Source organism: Lampris incognitus, chromosome 19 (genome assembly GCF_029633865.1).
Source record: "Lampris incognitus isolate fLamInc1 chromosome 19, fLamInc1.hap2, whole genome shotgun sequence".
Classification (NCBI taxonomy): Eukaryota; Metazoa; Chordata; class Actinopteri; order Lampriformes; family Lampridae; genus Lampris; species Lampris incognitus.
Genome location: NC_079229.1, coordinates 35,125,487 through 35,149,549, shown reverse-complemented (window position 1 = coordinate 35,149,549; position 24,063 = coordinate 35,125,487). Strand labels below are relative to the sequence as shown.

The 24,063-nt window shown below is 44.9% G+C and overlaps 1 protein-coding gene across 1 annotated transcript in view; it reads right to left on the bottom strand.

The window, feature by feature from the left end:
* Positions 1–3,143: 3,143 nt before the first annotated feature.
* tecrl2a (trans-2,3-enoyl-CoA reductase-like 2a) overlaps positions 3,144–24,063 on the bottom strand; it is a 21,177-nt gene continuing 257 nt past the window's right edge. The window contains exons 2-13 of the mRNA XM_056299596.1: positions 18,859–18,909; positions 18,678–18,729; positions 18,131–18,175; positions 16,064–16,167; positions 11,227–11,342; positions 10,671–10,776; positions 8,560–8,632; positions 8,401–8,444; positions 8,240–8,297; positions 8,033–8,121; positions 7,852–7,897; positions 3,144–3,271 (exon numbers count right to left, since the gene is read on the bottom strand). Coding sequence (XP_056155571.1) covers positions 3,144–3,271; positions 7,852–7,897; positions 8,033–8,121; positions 8,240–8,297; positions 8,401–8,444; positions 8,560–8,632; positions 10,671–10,776; positions 11,227–11,342; positions 16,064–16,167; positions 18,131–18,175; positions 18,678–18,729; positions 18,859–18,909 — 912 coding nt within the window. The remainder of the gene's footprint in view (positions 3,272–7,851; positions 7,898–8,032; positions 8,122–8,239; positions 8,298–8,400; positions 8,445–8,559; positions 8,633–10,670; positions 10,777–11,226; positions 11,343–16,063; positions 16,168–18,130; positions 18,176–18,677; positions 18,730–18,858; positions 18,910–24,063) is intronic.

The window sequence follows — 24,063 nt, the reverse complement described above, 5'->3', positions numbered from 1 at the left end:
ACTAAATGGTCCCTAGGTGTGTGTGTGTGTGTGTGTGTGGGCCCTGTGGTGGCCTGGTGGCCTGTCCAGGGTGTCCCCCTGCCTGCCGCCTAATGACAGCTGGGATAGGCTCCAGCATCCCCGCCACCCTGAGAGCAGGATAAGCGGTTTGCATAATGGATGGATGGAAGTACAACCCTTAATACATGTTAACTGAAGGGTCACTCCGCTAACAGAACACAAACCTCAGCACATGAAGCTGCTGTCCCTCCCAGATTGATTGACAGGTCTTAATACAAGGCCTAACACTAAACAGCCACCAAATCTGAGTTCCTCATGTTTCCTGATGCTGCAGAAGGTTAGTTCACATCCCTAACGATGTGAAGACTGGAGTACAACACACCCGTGTTTTCTATTCCCATCTGACGAGAAAGATGCCAACGGCGGATGTTTTCGATGAACATGGCGAGTTTTATTTTATACCAGAAGTGCCGATTTGATACGTTGGTACAAAAAGATAAAGAACACCTGAGTTTTCATTAAAGGCTACAAAGCCGTAGCTTCGCTTACCAACTACTTGATGAGCCCTTGAGCACATATCATTGCCAGAAATTACATTTCACATCAGCATTTTTCCTTATCTAGGAAATGACTTTATACATTTTTTTTAAGAAAAATATATTTACATACAACTCCATGTTGGCAATTTCTATATTTTTATTTCATCACATTCATTTGAATGTGGAAGTAAAATCTTGGCATTTTGTGTTGTTTTCATTTGCTAGTTTTATTCTCTTAGGCACTCTAATGTGGAGGAAGCTACCCTGCAAGTAACTGCTGTTGAGTGCTTTACAGTGGCGGCTGGCCAGTAGAGGGCGCTGGGGCGCCAACCGCTTCAGATACCAAGAGATGAAAATCTACTTAAACATGTTAAATATAATGTAGTTGTATGATGCAAATAATGATGAAATAAAAGTGTGGTCAGTCTGTGAGCGCCTGTCAGCAGCATTACATCTTGGTTCAAATGGTGTTTGGTTGGTTCCTGTCTGAATACATATACTTCCTGTCTGAATACATATACTTCCTGGGTGAATACATATACTTCCTGTCTGAATACAAATACTTCCTGGGTGAATACATATATTTCCTGTCTGAATACATATACTTCCTGTCTGAATACATATACTTCCTGGGTGAATACATATACTTCCTGTCTGAATACATATACTTCCTGTCTGAATACATATACTTCCTGGGTGAATACATATACTTCCTGGGTGAATACATATACTTCCTGTCTGAATACATATACTTCCTGGGTGAGGGGCGCCGGCCAAACCATACCTTATGTAAGCCCTCAAACTTGTGGCGAGCAGGTGACCTGAGGCTGCCGTCTGATTGGTTTCTTCAGATCTTCCAGGGGGCGCTGTTCTGTGCGCTCCAGACACTCCCACTTCTATTGGCAGTGAATTGGTATTGTTTTAATGTTTTTTGATCGAATGTGATTGGACAATTCTCGTGGCTGTCAATCATGCTCACACCCACCACCACGCCTCGTCTCGACTGTCAATCATCCACCGTCTACCAACCCTGATAAAATCTATAGGCTACATGGTCCTTCTTAATAACTCTGTGACTGTGTGGACATTAAAGCAGCTGTCAGGTGGGCTGCGCTAAGCTAAATTGCGCCCCCACCCCCCAAATTTTTTTAGCACCAGCTGCCACTGGTGCTTTATAAGCTTCCTCAATGAAAACAACAGATTCTACAAGCTGATTCTACAAGGAACCGGGCAGACAACGTCACTGCAGACCCATCACACCCTGGTCACAACCTGTTCCAACTCCTCCCCTCTGGCAGGCGCTACAGAGCACTCTACCCCAAAACAATCAGATATAAAAACAGTTTCTTTCCGTGGGCTGTCATTCAAATGAACATTTAACACTGTCAATAAATCTAACCATGTTGTGTATACTGGACTGCACATGTTGTATATACTATACTGTACATTGTACGTATACTGGTACACTCTGTCATGTACAGCTACCTCAGGCATGTATGTAAGTAACCTGCTAACTTCTATTTCAGCATCTCTGATATATTCTCTACACCATCACCTCTTATTTCACCTATTTAAGTCTATCCTTGTGTGTATATGAGAAGACTGTTGTGTTGTAGTGTTGTTATTCTATGTAAAGTACACTGAGAGAGCCACGAAACCAGAGTCACATTCTCTCCCGCACACTGTAACTTGTACCTGACATAGACATCTAATACTACCTGCCCACTCATCGAGCTATCTGAAATAAATCTAAGTGATATAATGAGCAAGTGCTATCAGCTACAGCATGTTAACAATGTGTCATTAGTGGTAACACATTAACATACTGGTCAATGTCCACAATCCAATCTTCAAACTGAGTAGAAAAAAAAAAAAAAATCAAAATGTTCCAAACAACTATCAAACACTAATTTGTCAAAAACTGTTTTTTCATGACCTAGCATTAATTTGTATAAATATCCCATCAACCCTGGAAACTCTCACGCCCACTTCAACTCACACACTACATCCGACAGACCTCAAGGAACTTTCCCAGATAGCAAAATTGCTGTGGCCCGGACCCGTCCCACACCCGTCCCAAGTGCCATCCGGCCCACATACCGTGTGGAATGATGGCACTTGGGCGGTCCGCTCCTGTTTGCCAGATCTGGGCCAGAACCAAGCCATAGCAATGCCGCATGTGCCACATATTTGCCAAAGGTGGCCCATATTTGTTTTGTGATATTTGGGCCATATTCACCATTTACCACACGGGGCCACTTCAGGGTCACATCCAGACCACATGTTGCCCAGAGCACCGCATCTTTGCCAACAAAGGCCCACATTTGATTTGGCATATTTGCTATTATACATGTGGGCCACTTCAGGCTCACATCCACTTTGTCAGGGCCAGAAGAAGGCCATCAGTGCCGCATCATTGCCTGAAGTGGCCCACATCCGGATGCTATCTGGGTTGCATAGCCACTAAAATATTTCTCTAAAGATGAATAAAGCCACACTCGATCGAGGAGCAGCAAACTCGTTTCTTTTGGGAGAAACAGAATGAAGTTATTGAGCCAAAGTGCATTGCTAAATACGGAGTAATACTCTAGGTCTCAGCAGTGGTTAAACGATCAGAGGGATGATGGCCATCCGAATACTGGGATAGTCCTTAAACTTCCGGCTGTACGCTCGATGTTTCCCTTTGGCCCAGATGGTCATCTGAATGAAGCCCAGTACGCTGTACAGAGCCACTGCAGGGAAGAAACAACCCATGTGTTATTTATGCACAAGAGATGGAGCCCATTCGGCTTTGTGTCTTTACATTTTTCATATGTGAGTGACGCAAACTGAATAAAAACCAGATGAACAGAAGCGTGAAAGTGACACATCATGACAAGATCGAAATATACAGATTATTGTCTTTCGAAGAGGCAACTAATCAGCTCAGCATTATCTATATACAGGGAAGATGGCCGTGCGAATTCGTGTTTGCAGCAGCCTCACCCAGTGCCGGTGTCGGAGAATGACGGCGCGAATTCACATTTGCGACAGCCTCACCCAGTACCGTCCATGCAGTGTTTTTGTCCACGTCTGCGTTTTAAGTTTTGTCGTCATTTGATGGCTGGGAGAGCTGACGCTGGATCGGCTGGGAGAGCGGGGCAGGCTAAGCTAACTGCTAGCCCATGCAGACCGGCAGTTCTGATGACACCGAGGGCGGTCTTGTGGCGGCCTCACCTGGCGTTGAGGTGTGTCGAGGGTGTCTGACTGGGAGAGCTGGCGCTGGATTGGCTAGCAGAGCTTGGTCTGCTTCATCCGGTGGGACCGGGGACCACAGCCCCTGCCTGGAGCTGTGCCTGAGGAGGAAACGCCGAGGGTGGTCTGACAGGACATGGAAGCGACAGGCGAAGCTAAGTGCTCGCCCATGCAGACCAACAGTCATCCTGGCTGGCATTTGTTCCCTTGGGAGTTTTTTTTTTTTTTTTAGTGTGGGTATGTGTGTTAGTGTGGATATATGTGTTAGTGTGGGTATATGTGTTAGTGTGGATATGTGTGTTAGTGTGGGTATGTGTGTTAGTGTGGATATATGTGTTAGTGTGGGTATATGTGTTAGTGTGGGTATATGTGTTAGTGTGGATATATGTGTTAGTGTGGGTATATGTGTTAGTGTGGGTATATGTGTTAGTGTGGATATATGTGTTAGTGTGGGTATGTGTGTTAGTGTGGATATATGTGTTAGTGTGGATATATGTGTTAGTGTGGATATATGTGTTAGTGTGGATATATGTGTTAGTGTGGATATGTGTGTTAGTGTGGATATATGTGTTAGTGTGGATATATGTGTTAGTGTGGGTATATGTGTTAGTGTGGGTATATGTGTTAGTGTGTATATGTGTGTTAGTGTTGGGTATGTGTGTGAGTTTGGATGTGTGTGTTAGTGTGTGTATATGTGTGTTAGTGTTGGGTATGTTTGTGAGTTTGGATTTGTGTGTTAGTGTGTGTATATGTGTGTTAGTGTTGGGTATGTGTGTGAGTTTGGATGTGTGTGTTCTTGTAGTTTTTGGGTGTGTTGTAGTCGTTGTGTTGTGTTGTGCTGCTGTGGGCTGGGGGAAACGACACATCGTTTCATTTCATGTACTCAGATGCCTGAAGAGAAATGACAAATAAAGTCTTCCTGATATTCAAGGTGTCACGTTCTGTAAGGACCTTGCATTTATTTTGTCTTTTCTCCCCTCTAGTGGTCGTTTAGGTGTACTTCATGATTCTCTAGTTGGCTCCGTTATTGTTTTCAGTGCTTATTTTAGTCATATGACACAGACAGGTCACAGTTCAGAGATTCAGCTCCAGCTCCCTTATCCCCCCACTCCTCCGCCTGTGTCGAGGAGCGTTGCTTCTTTACCAAAAATGATCCCCTCGTGAGAATAACGACAACAGTGAAGAGCACTCAACTTTACCCCAGCCTCCAACTTTCTCTTGAAGCCTGTTAGCTATCTGTCAGTTTGTACACACACACACACACACACACACACACACACACACACACACACACACACACACACTGAGGGCAGAACACAAGGCTTGCCAATTATCCCTCTTTTAAGTATCAATAATAGGAAAAGTTTCCCGGTGATGTTCGGTATATACGGAGGATAGAAAATTAAAACACCTCTCTGAACAATTTCACATTTAGCTGACCTATAGGCTGAAACTGAAATGCACCAAATCTATATTTTCTGCTACTTATGGACACACAATACTTACCCATTTCAAAGTGAAAATCTAATTATAAAACGTTTCCAGCATTAACAATAAACAACTGCAATATCTTGTTTGGAGAAGTATGGGCTCTTTGCTACAGCATCCCTTAAACTAGCTCAGGAATAACTTCAAGACCACACAATAACTCGTTACAGCAATTAGCTTTATAACATGACTAGGAACAGCTGTTTGCTAGGGTCCTTCAGTTTGCACACGCAGTCCCACACAAAGACCTCAGCATGGACTCCAAAGAACCAGGAGTACCAGAGAGACTTTCTCATTTCACTTCATGCACTTGCCCACGTGAAATGAAACAAAATGCCATTTCCCCCAGCCCACAGCAGCACAACACAACGACAACAACACATCCAAAAACTACAAGAACACACATATCCACACTAACACACACATCCACACTAACACAAATTGTCCACACTAACACATATACCCACACTAACACACATATCCACACTAACACACATATCCAAACTAACACACATACCCACACTAACACACATATCCACACTAACACACATATCCAAACTAACACACATACCCACACTAACACACATATCCAAACTAACACACATATCCACACTAACACACATATCCCCACTAAACAAAAAAGCACTGTCCAAGGGCACAACGCCAGCCAGGCTTGACTGTTGGAACCACTGGTCTGCATGAGCTAGCAGTTAGCTTAGCCTGCCCCGCTTCCACATCCCGTCAGACCGCCCTCTGCGTTTTCTCCTCGAGCGCAGCTCCAGGCAGGGGCCGTGGTCCTCGGGCCCACCAGATGAAGCGGACCAAGCTCTTCCAGCTGATCCAGCGCCAGCTCTCCCAGCCAGACACCCTCGACACACCTCCCTGCACAGCTCACGACGACATCACAAACACCACAGTCAACGCCAGGTGAGGCCGAAGCCAGACTGCCCTCGGTGTTATCGCAACTGCCTGTCTGCATGGGCTAGCAGTTAGCTTAGCCTGCCCCGCTCTCCCAGCCGATCCAGCGTCAGCTCGCCCAGCCATCAAACGAAGTCAAAACTTAGACGCAGATGTGGACAAAGACACTGCGTGGACGGTACTGGGTGAGGCCGCCGCAAATGTGAATTCGCGTCGCCATCTTCTGACGTCTGAAAATGGGTTGGAAATTCATATGCCAACAAGACAATGACCCAAAGCACGAGGCCAAAACTGCCATGGAGCTGCTTGCAAAGAAAATGTTCTGAAGAGGCCGAGTCAAAGCCCTGACCTACATCCCACCGAAAACCTTTGGAATGACTTGAAGGTTGCTGTTCATCACTGAAGACCATCTAACCTCTATCCGCTCCAACAGTTCTGCGAACAGGAATGGGGGGAGATCTCCAAATCGAGGTGTGCCCACCTCGTGGAGATCTAACCAAAAACACTGTAGCTGTAGATGCTGGCAAAGACGCTTCCACCGAGTACTGACTCAGGAGGGTGCAGACTTACAAAATGCTCTCATTTTCCACACTACACTGATTTCACCGTATTCATCGGCTATCTTGTGTACTCTGGATCAGGGCAAAACAAGTCTCGTTTAGAGCCACGACATTTACTGACCCCGACACAACAAAATGTACAAGCTTTGCAGGGCGGTGCATTCATTTTCTATCCATCATATCAGCAAATAAAAAGAAAAGTAGACCAGGTTATAAACTTGTTAAAATCCCCAATAATAATAATAATAATAATAATAACACACAATCCTAATAAGAATGGTGACAAAATCTGACTTAATGCAAACATTTCCTTGAAACAATGTGTTTGCCGATTGTCAGGCAAACCCAGTAGTTTCAGGGGCCTGCAGGGCAGCAGCAGAACAAGTTCTGTTCCAAATGTGCTGCACTATAAAAGCGAATGGATAGGAGAAATGGCATCAACAAATTTAAATGTATTGTAATTCTGATACACTGGTGTCTCTACATTTTCTCGATATATAAACACACCGACTGGTATTCAAGATATTGATTTTTTTTAGGACCTCCCCCCCTTTCTCCCCAGTTGTACTTTTTGTCAATCACCCCACTCTTCCGAGCCGTCCCGGTCGCTGCTCCACCCCCTCTACTGATCCGGGGAGGGCTGCAGACTACCACATGCCTCCTCCCATACATGTGGAGTCACCAGCCGCTTCTTTTCACCTGACAGTGAGGAGTTTCACCAGGGGGACGTAGCGCGTGGGAGGATCAGGCTATTCCCCCCAGTTCCCCCTCCCCCCCGAACAGGCGCCCCAACTGACCAGAGGAGGCGCTAGTGCAGTGACCAGGATACATACCCACATCTGGCCTCCCCCCTGCAGGCACGGCCAATTGTGTCTGTAGGGACGCCCGACTAAGCCGGAGGTAACACGGGGATTCGAACCAGCGATTCCCGTCTTGATAGGCAACAGAATAGACCGCCACACCACTGAGATGGCCAATATATTGATATTGATACTTGATGACGTCCCTACCATACATCTTTATGGTCCAGAGTCACAACCGTTAGGTGTGGAGCTTTTTTTTACCACAATGACCTTTCTTTATCAGGGACGTAAAGGAGGCGTTGGACTTACCTGGAAGACACTGAGTCATAATGGAGAAGCTCACCCAGGCTCCAACCTGCGTTTCAAGAGGGGCAGAGAAAAATACCGATCAGAAGCTCCTCACACGGGCTGAGCTGCCTTGCTAACCCTCACTGGTAGTGACATACAGTAATCATAAGGTGCCACGATGAGAGTACGTATGTTGTCTTGCCTCATATGTGTAATTTGGGCAGGACACGAAGAAGAACAGCCATGTGAAGGGGTTCTTAGTGGGACACGGGAACTTTCTGCACCTGGAGCCTGCAGAACATGTTCACCGTTGAATAAATGAAGTGTATTAAAAACCAAAATAGTGACTAAATTCTCATAATCTGCAACATTTCTCAAGAAAACACAAATAAGTGTAACCAGCTCTCACCATCCCCTCTGAGATGATTCAGGTTCAGGTGGATGGAGAAGTTGCCAATCTCGCACAGCTGTAAGTCATGTCGAACACAAACACAACACAACTCAGCTCCACGAGCAATGGATCAATCAATACACAGTAGATGCTGGCAGTGTGTTAGCAGCAGTACATACCACAAATATGACTAGCGCATAGTTGACCTGTCGCTCTCCATAGGCTGTGTGAGAGACAGACACAGTTGTAGGCAACGGTTAGCCACAGGGACGAGGGGAAGGGGTGTGTGTGTGTGTGTGTGTGTGTGTGTGTGTGTGTGTGTGGATGGACTGACTTACATGGTGGTGTGTACAGAGGGTGGTTGATGTAGTACGCCAGCCAAGCTGAGAAGCTCCAGTAATACACACAGTTCTGAGACAGAACACACAGAGGGCTGCTGTAAGACGTGTGATGGACAGCACCGACACCTCATCTGACAGTTCTGAACGTTCGAGGCTAGCAGTGAACTTTTTGTGATGCAGTCATTTCATTTTCATAAAATAAATATAAATTAGATATGGATTCAGCTCCCCCCCCCACTTTTTTCTCCCCAAATGGACTTGGCCAATTACCCTATATTCTGAGCCGTCCCAGTCTCTGCTCCACCCCCTCTGCCGATCCAAGGAGGGCTGCAGACTACCACATGCCTCCTCCCATACATGTGGAGTCACCAGCCACTTCTTTTCAGCTGACAGTGAGGAGTTAAACCAGGGGGACGTAGCACGTGGGAGGATCACGCTATTCCCCCCCAGTTCCCCCTCCCCCCGAACAGGTGCCCCGACCGACCAGAAGAGGCGCTAGTGCAGTGACCAGGACACATACCCATATCCGGCGTCCCACCCACAGACATCGCCCGACCAAACCAGAGGCAACACTGGGGATTCGAACTGGTGATCCCCGTGTTGGTAGGTAATGGAACAGACCGCCACGCCACCCGGACGCTCGGATTCAGCTTTTTAATTCAAGACTACTACCAGGAGAGCAAATCAAGAGATGTTAAAACAACGTTAACAACTCAGTGGGGGAGAGGAGGGGATAGGGGTCTGGGTCTCATTAAATAAACGATATAATTAGTGTAATTATATATTGTTTAATCCCCTGCTGAGTTGTTAATGACCTCATCAAAAGCTCATCTGACGTGACTGATTCATCTGTCAACACATCTGATGTGTATCAGCGGTTGTTTTAACATCTCAGTAGTTTTTTTTCTTCCTGATTTTGAATTAAAAGTGAAAGGTAGAAAACCGATCATGTCTCTCATTAGATGGACTCATTTAAACAAGTCTGTCCCAGAACTCGGCATTTCTCAAGGACAGGAAATGGCAATGATAATAAACTAGGTCACATTCCCACTTCCTTTTAGAGATGAACTGTGGAATTTTTAGACTCTTTTACCGTGTTAGCTCTTTTCTCCAGTCATATTATGTATTTAGTCAACAATTTACCCTCATCCAGGTTTTTTGCTTATTTTGCATGAAAATCTAATCAGCTTAACTTCTTCAAAAACAGCCAACGTCTATGATTGCGTCACCGAGTCCGAGTGGGCGGACGAGCAACATTGTAACCAATACTGTCGTCAAATATTTCACATCATCCAATCAAATCACAGCCCTCCCTATGTTTAGCCCCGCCCTAATATGGTGTTTGACTTGGAAATACGTCACATCACAGAAGCGGGATACGCTCTGAATACCGGTTCATGTCGTCTTCCGGATCTTCAGATCATTTTTGAAGGTAATAACTTTTTCTATTTTTGTTTGGATTTCCCCCCCCCTCCATTTTTCACCCCAATTGTATTCGACCAATTACCCCACTCTTCTGAGCCGTCCTGGTCGCTGAAACACCCCCTCTGCCGATCCGGGGACGGCTGTAGACTACTTCAAGCCTCCTCCGATACATGTGGAGTCACCAGCCGCTTCTTTTCACCTGACAGTGAGGAGTTTCACCAGGGGGACGTAGTGCGTGGGAGGATCACGCTATTCCCCCCCCCGAACAGGCACCCCGGCTGACCAGAGGAGGCGCTAGTGCAGCTACCAGGACACATACCCACATCCGGCTTCCCACCCTCAGACACGGCCAATTGTGTCTGTAGGGACGCCCGACCAAGCCGGAGGTAACACAGGGATTCAAACTGGCGATCCCCATGTTGGTAGGCAACGGAATAGACCGTTGCCCCCAAGGGAATAACTTTTGACAACGCAGATTTTAATAATATACGCTACGTCTGAACAGGTGAACTAATGAAGGGAAACCGAACCCCGTTTGTTTGCATGGAAAACTCAGCAGTTTAGCTTTCAAAGGGCTCCCAAACAATGGTTCTACCTGTACAATGCTGAACGGTGGGTCACAGTAAGGCCGATATTAATAAAGGCCGTTCATTTCAAGTAAGAGAAATGGCCTCAGTCCTCACCCTGACTATGGTCCTGAGCGGCATGGTCCCATGGGAGAAACGGTGCACAAAGATAGTTTCAATTAATCTCTTCACGTAGTGGCAGGTATGACAGGCACAGGCTAGACTGATGAGAGAGAGAGAGAGAGAGAGAGAGAGGGAGAGAGAGAGAGAGAGAGAGAGAGGAGAAAAAAACCGTAGTCCAAAAGTATAAAGACATATAAGTGATTAATTCTCAGTAGATTTCCAAGTGACCTGGTTGCAAGATGCACCGTCTTCATCTCTCATTTTCCTGCAGGACATTTCCAATTCACGACTCGGCTTTGTTGCTTACAGCAGCCTTATTCTCATCTCAGGCTGTCTTCATTTTTCATCTTTTTAATAAATATTTGTGGCGTGTGTGGATTAATATGTTGCTCTCCTGGAAACTAGCACTCTCTCACTCTGCCTTACTCTAGCACCGTTTTTCTGTTTTCATTTGTCTTTCTGTGTCTGTCTGCCTGTCTATCTGTCTGACGTCTCCCTTCTCATCGAAACTTTATTTTCAGTCGGAAACTCTTTTTTCTCTCCTCCTTACGTGACGACGGGGTGAGGGCTGGAGGTGAAGGCATAGCTGGGTGAGTAGACGTAGGGAAGACGGAAGTAGAAGAGGAGGTAGGTGAGGAGAGGGCCGATGTACTCCGCTAGAAATACCTTAGAAAAAAGTAAAAAGAAAAAAAAATCAGAAAGATGAAAGGTTGTATATAGTGGAACAAATAATGTACCTAAATTTGAAAAAAAATCATGTTTCTGTAGCGCCTCTGGTCCTAACCAACGATGATAATAGAGTCACTAACATCTTCCTAGGTTCGGAAAGTGGTACGCCTTGAAGAACTCACAAGAGGAGTCTGTATTGAGTTGAACAGCTGACAATTTCATTGCCCTACAGCAACAACACAACATATACAGCACTGCAATCTGTACATAAAGAAAATAGAGCTCTTCAAAGTAATAAATACAATAGGAGAAACAGAGAATAAATCCCCCTCGAGTCAAAACCTTCAACTCGAATGCTCCTTTAAATTAAGGCGTTTACAATCCAAAGAGTTCAGTTTTTTTGTCCTTGTACTATTATAACTATTTCTACCCAGGTAAAGCCAATAGTGTGTACATGTTTCTCTCTGGTGTCTGAATGAACGATTCGAGCGAGTCAGATGTCTTCTGTGGGCGAGTGTGTAACAAAACAAGACCACTGATATGCCAAATAAAGAAAAGAAGCAAACTCAGAAAAGTAAAAAGACCAGCAGCATGGAAGATTCAATGGTGGAAGCTGAACGTGGACCCTGGTAGAGAAAGCTGTAGGATGAAGGTAAGAGAGCTGTTGGGGGACAGACTGCCACTAGATTGGGATGGAACAGCACAAGGACTAAGAGAAGCATAGCAGGCAGGCAAGCACTAGGAGAATCTCAAAGGGGGTAAAAAGAAAGGACAGGAAAGTTGGTGGTGGGGGGAAGTAGTGCAGCACTGCATAAAGAAGAAAAAGTTGGCCAAAATGAAGCTGGACAAAAACAAGAATGAGCAAAACAAGAATGAATACAAGAAAGATAAGAAAGAACAAAGAGAGCGGTAGTGAAACAAAGGCAAGAGCATATGAGGACCTGTACAAAAGACTAGATACAAAAGAAGGCGAGATGTATATATATATATATATATATATATATATATATATATATGTATGTATATGTATATATGTGTATATATATATGTGTGTGTGTGTGTGTGTATATAATTGCCAAACAGAGACAGAGCAAGCAAGGATGTTGAACAAGTAAAACTGATCAAGGATGCAGATGGAGGAGTACTGTCAAAAGATGAGGATATTTTACAGAGATGGAGGGATTATTTCAGTCACCAAATGAATGAAGAGAATAACAGAGAAAGAAGGGTAGATGAACCACCAAGGAACGAAGAGGACGTGGGAAAGATTACGAGTGATGGAGTGATAAAGCATTGTAATGAATGAAAAATAGAAAAGCTGTGGGACCGGACAATATACCAGCAGAAGTCTGGAAATACGTAGAGGATACTGACATAGAGTTCCTGACTAGACTCTTCAACAACACAGTACAGACGGGGAAAATGCCAGAGGAATGGAGATAGTAATATTTTCCCTTTCCTTTCCTTTATCAGCTGTCTCAGAGGTTGGTGCATTGTTCAGCTCGGTATTTTGTTTAACTTCATCAAGAGCTTGTCCATCTTCAGGATCCTCTAAATTGATACAAGATGCATTACTGTAGTCCTCAACAACAGTCATGTCTGGTGAAGTTATATCTTTTCCAGTAGGGAACTGCTCAACCATAATCTCTGGCTCCTCTCCTCCAACCATCTCCGGAGGTGTTCCAACAGGTTCTGCAGCCAACACAGGAAAATGGCCCACATAAGGTTCATCTTGAGGCTGGGAGGTCAAGGAGGTCATTGGCATGGCTGGTAAAAATGTACCATGAACTACTGGAGTTACAGTGGGTTGCTGTCTCCTTGGAATTTCATACACTTGAACGAACGCTTCCTCAGGAATGACAGACAACTGGGTAAAACAGAAAGGTGAGTCATCCTCAGACTCTGAGTGCTCCTCAAGGAGCTGAGGTTGACTACACCTGGTTCTTGGCCAGTGGACCTTTGACTTAGCCTGTTCAATTTCCTGGGCTTAGGATAGGTCGCTGCAAAGGAGTAAGAGATCCCTATGTAGAGTTCGGATGAGACCATCTGCATTCATGGGCTGACTGTGTACACAGGTAGGTCTCCCATCTTTTTCAGAACTTTGTACATAGTAGACTCCCACTTATCTGCAAGCTTGTGTTTGTTTCACAAACGCATGTTTCTTACTAATACTTGATCACCTTCTGTAGAATTGACTCTCTTACTGCTTTGTCAAAGCAGCGTTTCTTTCATTCAGCAACCTTTTGTGAATTCCTGATGGCGATTAGATAACTCTCCTCAAGCCGTGCTGGGAGTGAGATAGATGTAGGAGCACCATCTTTTTTTGTTTTGTTGGATTTCCCCCCCCTTTTTCTCCCCAATTCTACTTGGCCAATTACCCCACTCTTCTGAGCCATCCCGGTCACTGCTCCACCCCCTCTGCCAATCCGGGGAGGGCTGCAGACTACCACATGCCTCCTCCGATACATGTGGAGTCACCAGCCGCTTCTTTTCATCTGACAGTGAGGATTTTCACCAGGGGGACGTAGCACGTGGGAGGATCATGCTATTCCCTCCAGTTCCCGCTCCCCCCCGAACAGGCAACCCAGCTGACCAGAGGAGGCGCTAGTGCAGCGACCAGAACACATACCCACATCTCGCTTCCCACCTGCAGACACGGCCAATTGTGTCTGTAGGGACGCCCGACCTAGCTGGAGGTAACACGGGGATTCAGACCGGAGATCCCCATGTTGGTAGGCAACGGAATAGACCGCTACATTACCTGGACACCCAGCACCATCTTTAACAGGCAAGCAGAACGCAATATCCACTGGTAGCCTAAGCTGGCACCCAAAAATCAAGTTATACGGGCTGAATCCGGTGACCTTGTTCTTGGTGCAGTTATAGGCATGAGTTAGTGGTTTTACACGGTCATGCCAGTGACTTTTCTCCTTTTCTCTTATGTCGTCTGCAGATCGGCAAGTTCTATAAAAAAGACAATTTTTCAGTTGCAACTGTTTCCATTTCTTGAGCATTCCTGATTAACTTAAGCTACAAACAGTCGGGACTGAGGTTGGGGGTTGCTTCATCTCCAGCCTCCAACAGGCTGACCACATGTCCAATGACTGGGTCAGTCCTCTGATGTTGAAGTTGTGCCTCACTGTAGGTAGGTATGTTAGAACAATCTAGTGCTTCCTCAACTCCATAGGTATCTGGCACTGCATCAGTGTAAAAAGCAAGGGATTCTACTAAGGTAACAGAAGGTAGGTTGTTGTCGGCTTCGCCTAAGAAATAGCGGTGACACAAGTCATTAATGGTGTCAGCTGGCACAGATGGTGAGAAGCAAATTGTTTCGTTCGCTCTCTTTCCTCAAGAGAAACATGGTCATCAGCTAGAGTGTCAAGAGGCCATCTCAAAAGGCCATCGGCGTCTTGGTTCTTTTTTCCAGCATGATACTTGATGTTAAAGTCGAGGGTGAAAAGAGCAGCCAACCAAAGATAACTGGCAGCATTGAGTTTTGCTGACTTCAGAATGTATGTCAAAGGGTTGTTATCCGTCACAACCGTGAATGAGTTTCCATAGAGATAGTCTTTAAAGTTCTCCACAATGGACGTCTTCAAAGCTCAAAATTGCAGCTTATGGGCTACTTATGGGTGCTTTTCACTTTACTTCAGGAAAAGGGAAACGTTACATATAAACCCCTTCAATCTGGTTTGAAAGCAATAAACTAGTAAAAAAAAAAAGCTACATTAGAGAGAGAGAAAAGACTGAAATGTAAAATCTGTATGAAAGTAGACCCAAATTGTCATTCTGAGCACCTCGACCAGCCCTGACTTGAGAATGGCCAGGAGGGGCCTGCTGGAAAACCACAGGCTGTGTTCAGGCTCCATGTGAATGCTAAAGAAGCTGATATGTAGCTCAGGGTGAGACCTGCTGAAAATAAAAAAACAAAAACTAACAACCAACTAGTTCAAAATAGCTGAAATACGGGATATGCGGTTAGTTTTCATCAATAACCCGGCGGGAGATTTCTGAATTATCCACATCCAGGACTCGTGGGTTGAGAAATGAAAAGAAAGCACTGTTAATGTGAAGGTGAAATGGTTAAAATAACAACAGGAACAGGGTCCGTGGTGGTGTAGCGGTCTAAGCATCGGCTTTGTGTCAGTGCAGTTTCCCACTGGGGACCGGGGTTCGCGCCCCAGTCTCGTCAGATCTGACAATGGCCGGACTCAGTGAAGCAGCAATAATTGGCAGCGCTGTCTCCGGGAGGGGGGCAGAGTCGGCTTGTGTTCGTCACATGAATGCGTCTCTGTGCGTCAGAAAAAGCAGTGGTTCGGCCTGGAGTCGCCTTGTCACGAAAGCAGGGAGGCGTCTCCTTCAAGACTGCCGGCCAGAGAGATGCAGTTGGCGAACGCATGCAGTACGAGGGTGGGTGTTTGAACTAGAATAGGGATCGATTGGCCACTAAATTGGGAGAAAAAGGGAAAAATCAGAAATAAATGTAAAAAAAAAATAACAACAGGAATTTATAGTGAATGTTTGCTAACTTAAAAGAAAAACAAATGAAAATTTTCTTTAAATGACGAACAGTGCACATCAACACCGTTTTAAGTTTCCTCAGAACGCTCACCGAGTTAAACCCGTTTTTTCACTGAAATCTCACGCTGGTTTTCATTATTTTACTTTTCAGATAGAGTAATGACACGCGATTGGTCTTTCAGCAGGGCCATTCTTACCATAGTCCAACCTAACTGTGGGCCAAGATCTCTGAAGTACATGGTGGCGGAGGTCCCGACAGGTAAATTCTGCAAGACCTCATCATCTCTCAGCTGTTTTCTTTCTGGAAAATAAGATGAGATAAAACAGAATTAAAACATTATTATTATATATTATTATAATCAGTTATAATTAATTATTATATATGATTATTGTTATATTATTATAATAACATAATTAAAACAGAATTAGATAAAATAAAAAATTGAAATAATTTTGCATGAGGGAGATCAGTGCCATCTTGGCTGCTAAGTGGTAAGTGGTTACTGTTTACAATGCTACTAAGACTACTATGACTACAACACAACTGTACTAACTGTACTACTAGTAATTATTAATGAAAAATAGTAACAAAGCTGTTGGGAGCAAACATCTCATCCCCAAAGTGTCAACTCTTCTCAAAATGAATGGCTTTGTTTTCACACCGACAACGCTTTGACAAGTCAAATTCTCCCAGTCCTCAAAAGATGTCCAGGGCTTCACCTCGGACAACAGCGACCCGTTATACTGCAGCAGGGTGCTGCCACAGGTCCATGGCTCAAAGACATGATTCACATTTCACACACCTTGACAACTCCAAGGAAAAAGGGCTCTTCCTAACAGTCCGTGTACCCTATAGTATGCCCCGATCTAACGTGTGGCGAGCGTGATGAGGGCTGCCAGCCACCGTGCATCACCTTACCTGCAAGCTCAGGGTGACACGGTTCCTAACCGCTCTCATGGGTCTAATAGCTGGACGACATTTTTAGAATGGACTCTGGGGGACGACACTGGCCCAGATAGCTTTTTAAGAAAACCATCTCCTGGTGGACTTTGCTTTCCAGTCACAAGACAGACACGAGGTCTCATTAAAACCGGAGCCCCGCAGCACGCTCTGCCTCACAGCTTGTTCCTCGTGAACTGATGAGTGACTTCCTTCATCTGCCCATCATCTCACACACACATACTGGAGGCACATTACACAGCCCTTTATTTGTTTATTTATTTAAGCTTTATTTAATCAGGAAGGTCTCACTGAGACCAGGAGTCCTGACCAGGACAGCAGCTACACACAGACATTTAGGTTGAACAACATACAACAAGCAACATGAAATAACACAAATAAATAAACAAGTCACTGCCATTCAAAGAATATTAAAGGCTAAAGTGCACATATGCAAGTGCTACAAGTGCTAGCAGGGTCCATCACCAGTAAATGAATGAGCTTCTTAAAGTCCCCCAGTGGACTTACATCAGGCAGTTTCAAGTCCTTGTGAGTTTGTAGTGCGTTTGTAGTGAGTTTGTTGTGCGTTTGTTGTGAGTTTGTTGTGCGTTTGTTGTGCGTTTGTAGTGAGTTTGTTGTGGTTTGTAGTGAGTTTGTTGTGGTTTGTAGTGAGTTTGTAGTGAGTTTGTTGCGAGTTTGTAATGAGTTTGTATTGAGTTCCAGGCAGAAGGTGCAGAGTAAGATGCACTCATGGCTATGATATGATGACAAAGTAGCAAATGTAGTATTACTACTATTTCACATAGTACTACTATGATATGATGACAAATAGCAAATGTAGTATTACTACTGTTTCACATAGTACTACTATGACACGATGACAAAGTCACAAATGTAGTATTACTACTATTTTACATAGTACTACTATGACACGATGACAAAGTCACAAATGTAGTATTACTACTATTTTACATAGTATATATATATATATATATATATATACATATATATATATATATATAAAGGTCTCTCATCTCTCATATATTGGTCAAACGGTGTTGTCTTTAAAATGTCAGGCACCTCAGGCCATCAGGTGACCCTCTGCCTTGTTAAGAGGGTCCTGCCATAGCAGAGCTCACCTGTTCCCTCACTAAACCAAGTGCCTGGTGCATTACAGAAAATCATAATGTTGTTAATCATAACGTTGTTAATCATAACGTTGTTAATCATAATGTTACTATTAAAGGTGTGACTGAAGTAATTCTGCCCTTGGGAGATGTGCTGCATGCAACGTGTTTGCAAATTTCAATGCATATCTACTCACTAGGATCAAGCTTTAGGGCCTGTCGAGCTGGATACCACTGAGGATCTAGACCCCCCCCCAAAAAAACACACACACACACAAACACACACACAGATTGGCCACAGGCTTGATAATTATCGATCACAATACTTTTGAGCCCTGTTGCTCTGATGGACTTTGACACTGATGGCAAACCATGCTGCCGGCTTCAGCAAGACAAACCATGCTGCCGGCTTCAGCAGGACAAACCATGCTGCCGGCTTCAGCAGGACAAACCATGCTGCCAGCTTCAGCAGGACAAACCATGCTGCCGGCTTCAGCAGGACAAACAATACACAAGTTTTTTCCAGTAGCGGTACTTTGTCTTGGGTAATGACGCGATATTATTTCAGATCACTTTACAAATCACCTAAATATCACTCACTTTATCGATGAGCAGAACTGTGTGGATGAAATTTGGATATTCTTAACAGAGAAGAACCGCTGTATGATATTAAACTTCACTAAAAAAATAATCCAAAATGACCGGTGCAGAACCGTCCCATCATCACTCGACAGAAAGACTCACATGATTTGTGAAACAGATTTTTGATTTCTCCTATCGTGGAGCATGGCTCGACCTGAAAGAAAAAGAAAAATTCATGTACCATCAATGGACAGACGGGTGATTTGTGAAGGGATGAGATTTTTCATTTTTCACCCTCTTTATCCGTGTATTGTCATTTACATTTAACACCATGAAGACATACCTTGTCTAGGAAGCACAGCTGCTCTCTGGATGTGACGTCCAGAATCTCCACCTGTTAGAACACACACAGAGGAACATGAACCAGCAGTGCTGGAAAATATCATGATCATGATAACCATGGTAACCATGGAACTGTTGCTTGATATCATTGTATCACAGAAAGGTGAATCAGGTCATCTGGATACAACGTTTGAGAGAAACGTTTCATCATCATCTAAGTGACCTCTTCAGTCTGAACTGACTGCAGGTGTCCCACCCTTACAAACAACACAGTGGCATAACGACCCAAACCAATGACCGGTTTCATATGCAAATATGGGTGTCACCATTAACTGTATCAGGAATTAGGAACACTTTGTCACATCCATCCATCCATTATCCGAACCACTTATCCTGCTCTCAGGGACGCGGGGATGCTGGAGCCTATCCCAGCAGTCACTGGGCGGCAGGCGGTGAGACACCCTGGACAGGTATTTCATGTACTTCTGTACATGAAATGAAACAAAATATCATTTCCCCCAGCCCACAGCAGTGCAACACAATGACAAAAACACATATCCAAAAACAAGAACTTCAAGAACACACATATTAACTAACACAACTAACACATATATTCAAACTAAACCAAAAAAAAAAATCACTGTCCCAGGGAATAAACACCAGCCAGGATGACTGTCAGAACTGCAGGTCTGCATGGGCTAGCAGTTAGCTTAGCCTGCCCCGCTTTTGCGTCCTGTCAGACCGCCCTTGGTGCTTCCTCCGCTGGCGCAGCTCCAGGCAGGGCCGTAGTCCTTGGGCCCACCGGACGCAGCAGACCAGGCTCCCCCAGCCGATCCAACGTCAGGTCTCCCAGCCAGACACCCTCAACATACCTCCCTGCCCTCCACATGACGACACCAAAAACACCACAGTCAACGCCAGGGGAGGCCACCACCAGACCCCCCTCGGTGTTATCGGAACTGCCACTCTGCATGGGCTAGCAGTTAGCTTAGCCTGCCCCGCTTCCTCATCCTGTTAGATCACCCTCAGTGTTACCTCCCCCGGTCGCAGCTACAGGCAGGGCCGTGGTCCCTGGGCCCACAAGACACAGCAGAACAAGCTCACCCACCCGATCCAGCGCCAGCTGTCCCAGCCATCAATCAAAGACAAAACTTAGACGCAGATACTGCAGGCACAGTACTGGGGGAGGCTGCCAAAAATGTGGATTCGCGCCACCATCTTCCCACACCGGAAGCGTACACTTGTATAGCACTACACATTTCCTCAGCCTCTCCAACAGAGAGCAATACAATAAAACCAATGAATTATTCAGTTTATTTTCACCAAGTTAATTCAACAATCTCTTTCTTTGCCCCAAAGCGAAGGCTGGAAGCCAAAGACTGGAAGCTGTATTCAAATCAGTTCAAATCAAATCAATTTTATTTGTATAGCCCAATATCACAAATTACAAATTTGCTTCAGTGGGCTTAACAGCAACACAACATTCTGTCCGTAGACCCTCTCATCAGATAAGGAACAACTCCCTAAAATAAACCCTTTAACAGGGAGAAAAGATAGGGAGAGCCCTCAGGGAGAGCAACAGAGGAGGATCTCTCTTCCAAGACGGACAGCGTGCAATGATGTTGTGTTTACGCAATTTACATAATACAACACTGAAAGAGGATAACAGAATTATAATGGACTTATAAAATTTATGAAGAATATGATGCACAGGATGCCAATCAGTGTCCAGAGGCCATCGGAACAGTCCAGGACCCAAGCCACGCGACCAGCATCATCATGTAAAAAAAAATTATGTGAGGAGAGGAAGGGCAGGCAGCATCCAAATGGCGACCACCATCACCACGGAGACCTGGGAGGAGAACCGACTGAAAGTGCACACAAGGGAGACTCACATGACACCATTCAAACACAGAAAGAGAAAGGAGAAGACATCATTCAGAGAGAGAGAAAAGACATTTGAGAGAAGAGAACAGTTTGCAATAGTCATTAGTCATAATCAATTAAGTCACCAACTAGTCATAATCTATACTCTATAATCACGTCGGCAGAACAGTGGTTGGTAAATTCATTGAGACAGAAAACCAACCTGCCATCCAGTACAGGTTGTGAAGCACTCAACTTAAAGGCAAATAATTGTAGGCTAAGGCAAAAAGATGAGTTTTAAGTTTGGATTTAAAGGACTCAACAGACTCTGATTGTCTGATGGCAGCAGGCAGGTTATTCCACAACAGTGGAGCCCGATAGGAAAAGGCCCTGCCACCAGCTGACTTCTTTTTAACTTTGGGTACACATAGGAGCCCTGTATTTTGAGAATGAAGAGCTCAGATGGCATGTAAGGTTTAAGGAGATCAGACAGGTAAGATGGGGCAAGCCCATTTAGGATTTTATAAGTCAACAGAAGCACCTTGTATTCTGATCTAACATGGATAGGAAGCCAATGAAGGGAGGCAAGAATTGGTGTAATATGGTCAAATTTCCTAGATTTAGTTAGGATTCTAGCAGCAGCATTCTGAACCATCTGAAGACTTTTAGTACTAGAATGTGGCAGACCTGAAAACAGAACATTACAGTAATCAAGTCTGGATGAAACAAATGCATGTATTAGAGTCTCTGCGTCAGCCATGGAGAGAAAATACAGAATTTTAGCTATGTTACGTAAGTGAAAAAAGGCAGTCTTGGTGATTTCTTTAATGTGCTTATCAAAGGACAGGCTGGGATCAAACGTAACACCAAGATTTTTGGCTGCCACACTTTGTGAAACCACAAAGTTGTCGACTGTTATCATTACTTGATCAAATTGGTGCCTGTGTCTAGCAGGGCCAATGACCAGCATCTCAGTTTTATCCGAATTTAAAAGCAGAAAGTTAAGTGACATCCAGTTTTTCACAGTAGCCAAGCAGGCCTCTAAGTTAGTGACTTGAGTATGATCATCAGTCCTTATAGGCACATACAGCTGAGTATCATCAGCATAGCAATGGAAATGTATTCCATAACTGCGTATAATTTGGCCAAGAGGTGTAATGTAAAGAGAGAAAAGTAGAGGGCCAAGAACTGAGCCCTGAGACACACCATATTTAACGTCAGAAAATTTTGATATAATATTACCATAGATGACACAATGTGTTCTTCCAGATAAGTAGGACTTAAGGCAAGAGAGAGCTAATCCAGAGACACCAAAATTACAATTTAATCTATCTAATAGTATACAGTGATCAATGGTGTCAAAGGCTGCACTGAGGTCCAGTATTCCTCATCTCACCAGTATCCTGACCAGAAAAACTCATTCTGAACAATGAGAATAGCCAAGTTCAGACCCAAGAGGGATTTTTGATTCGTGTGCAGCTGCTGTTCATTGCAGACCTGTTTAATCTTAATTAGAGCCATCTATAGTGGTGGAGGGCGTGTATGTGGAGGATGGAGAGAGGCTCTCGGCAAACTGCTGCTCAGCATGCATCTTCAGGCGAAAGTGGTTCCCTTACTGGATGGTGTAATAAAGCACTAATGGATACCTAAAGATCTGCTGAGTGCACAGAGAGAGAGAGCAAGAGAGAGAGCGAGAGAGAGAGAGAGAGAGAGAGAGAGAGAGAGAGAGAGAGAGAGAGAGAGAGAGAGAGAGAGATCTATTTATCATGCATTAGAGGACTTGAGAACTTGGATTGCGGACACCTCAGTGAAAGGCATTCATTTTTTTTCTTTCCCATTATGAGGGAGTTGTTTGTGTGTGTTTTGTTGTGAAGCGGGCCAGGGGTGTCATTAGGCCGGTGTTTGTGTAAGGTAATGTGCACCATGTGGTGTTGTGCCTTTGTAAATGTGAGTAGTCTCAGCGGGCCACTGGGTCCTGTTGACAGCCCGGGTGATGTACGGTACATGTGTGCTTATGGAGGCCTGTGAGAGTGGATGGAGGGTGTGAGCCTTTTGCACCAGGTTACAAAAAAAAAAACAAAAAAAAAAACTAATGAGCTGTGTGTATTTTTGTAGAAGATCAGCTGAGCTGGAAAAACAGATGCTTGATGGCCACCTCCCAATTTGATATGTATGGCCCCACTCACACCAGCACTGAAATCAATTAATTTGAATGGAGTCGGCGGCATGGTGGCACAGTGGTTAGCGCGGTCACCTCACAGCAAGAAGGTCCTGAGTTCAAGCCCTGGGGTAGTCCAACCTTGGGGGTCGTCCCGGTTCGTCTTCTGTGTGGAGTTTGCATGCTCTCCTCGTGTCTGCGTGGGTTTCCTCCCACAGTCCAGACATGTAGGCCAGGTGAATCAGCCGTACTAAACTGTCCCTAGGTGTGAATGCGTGTGTGTGTGTGTGTATGTCGGCCCTGTGTGATGGCCTGGCGGCCTGTCCAGGGTGTCTCCCCCCTGCCGCCCAATGACTGCGGGGATAGGCTCCAGCATCCCCGCGACCCAGAGAGCAGGATAAGCGGTTCGGATAATGGATGGATGGATGGATCAATGGACAAAGTTTTCCCAGCAAGCTCTTACAACGTCTATCTAACAATTCAACAATCTCACAATCAGATAATGGTGACAAACAACATTGCGATAGCCTGGCTCGTTCTGGTATGGTAACAAAGCTGTGCAGTGCTATCTCCTGATACCAAACACTGTTACCACATACCTGACAACACTGTATGAGCTGCTTTGACATGTGGCCTGTATGTAACATAAGCTGGCCACTGAGAGGCATGGCGCAAAATCCAGAGCATGTCATAAATAAACCTGAGGTGACGGGCCTGCAGCACGTACACAACGTCACTCCACTGCCCAGCTGCGCTTCATAGCAAACAATGCAAGATGAATGAAGGGAGCAGAATCACATCCGTCATTCTCCATGTCGAATGTGGATGAAGTGGCCTCCAGTCCACCAGATATGACACAGAGGACCCGACGTTGGAAACCCTCTTGCAGTCGACCTTTAAACTTGCATTTTGGCTTTGGACTTCAGTGAGTCTTAACTGGGTCCCAGCAGCTCGCAGAGGCCCCCGCAGCTGAGAGGGGACCCTGACCCAAATGAGTCCAACGGACATTTGTATAAAAAGTCACCAGGACTTCTGCAATTTCAGCTTTCCTCAACCTGGTGTCGTGTAAAATCACACGGTGTTATTTTTAAATCCAATGGTCCCTAGTTTCACATTAAGGTACACAAAAAAAAAGAAGGTTCGAGCGGCTCATAAGAAGCACACACGAATAACTCACTGCCA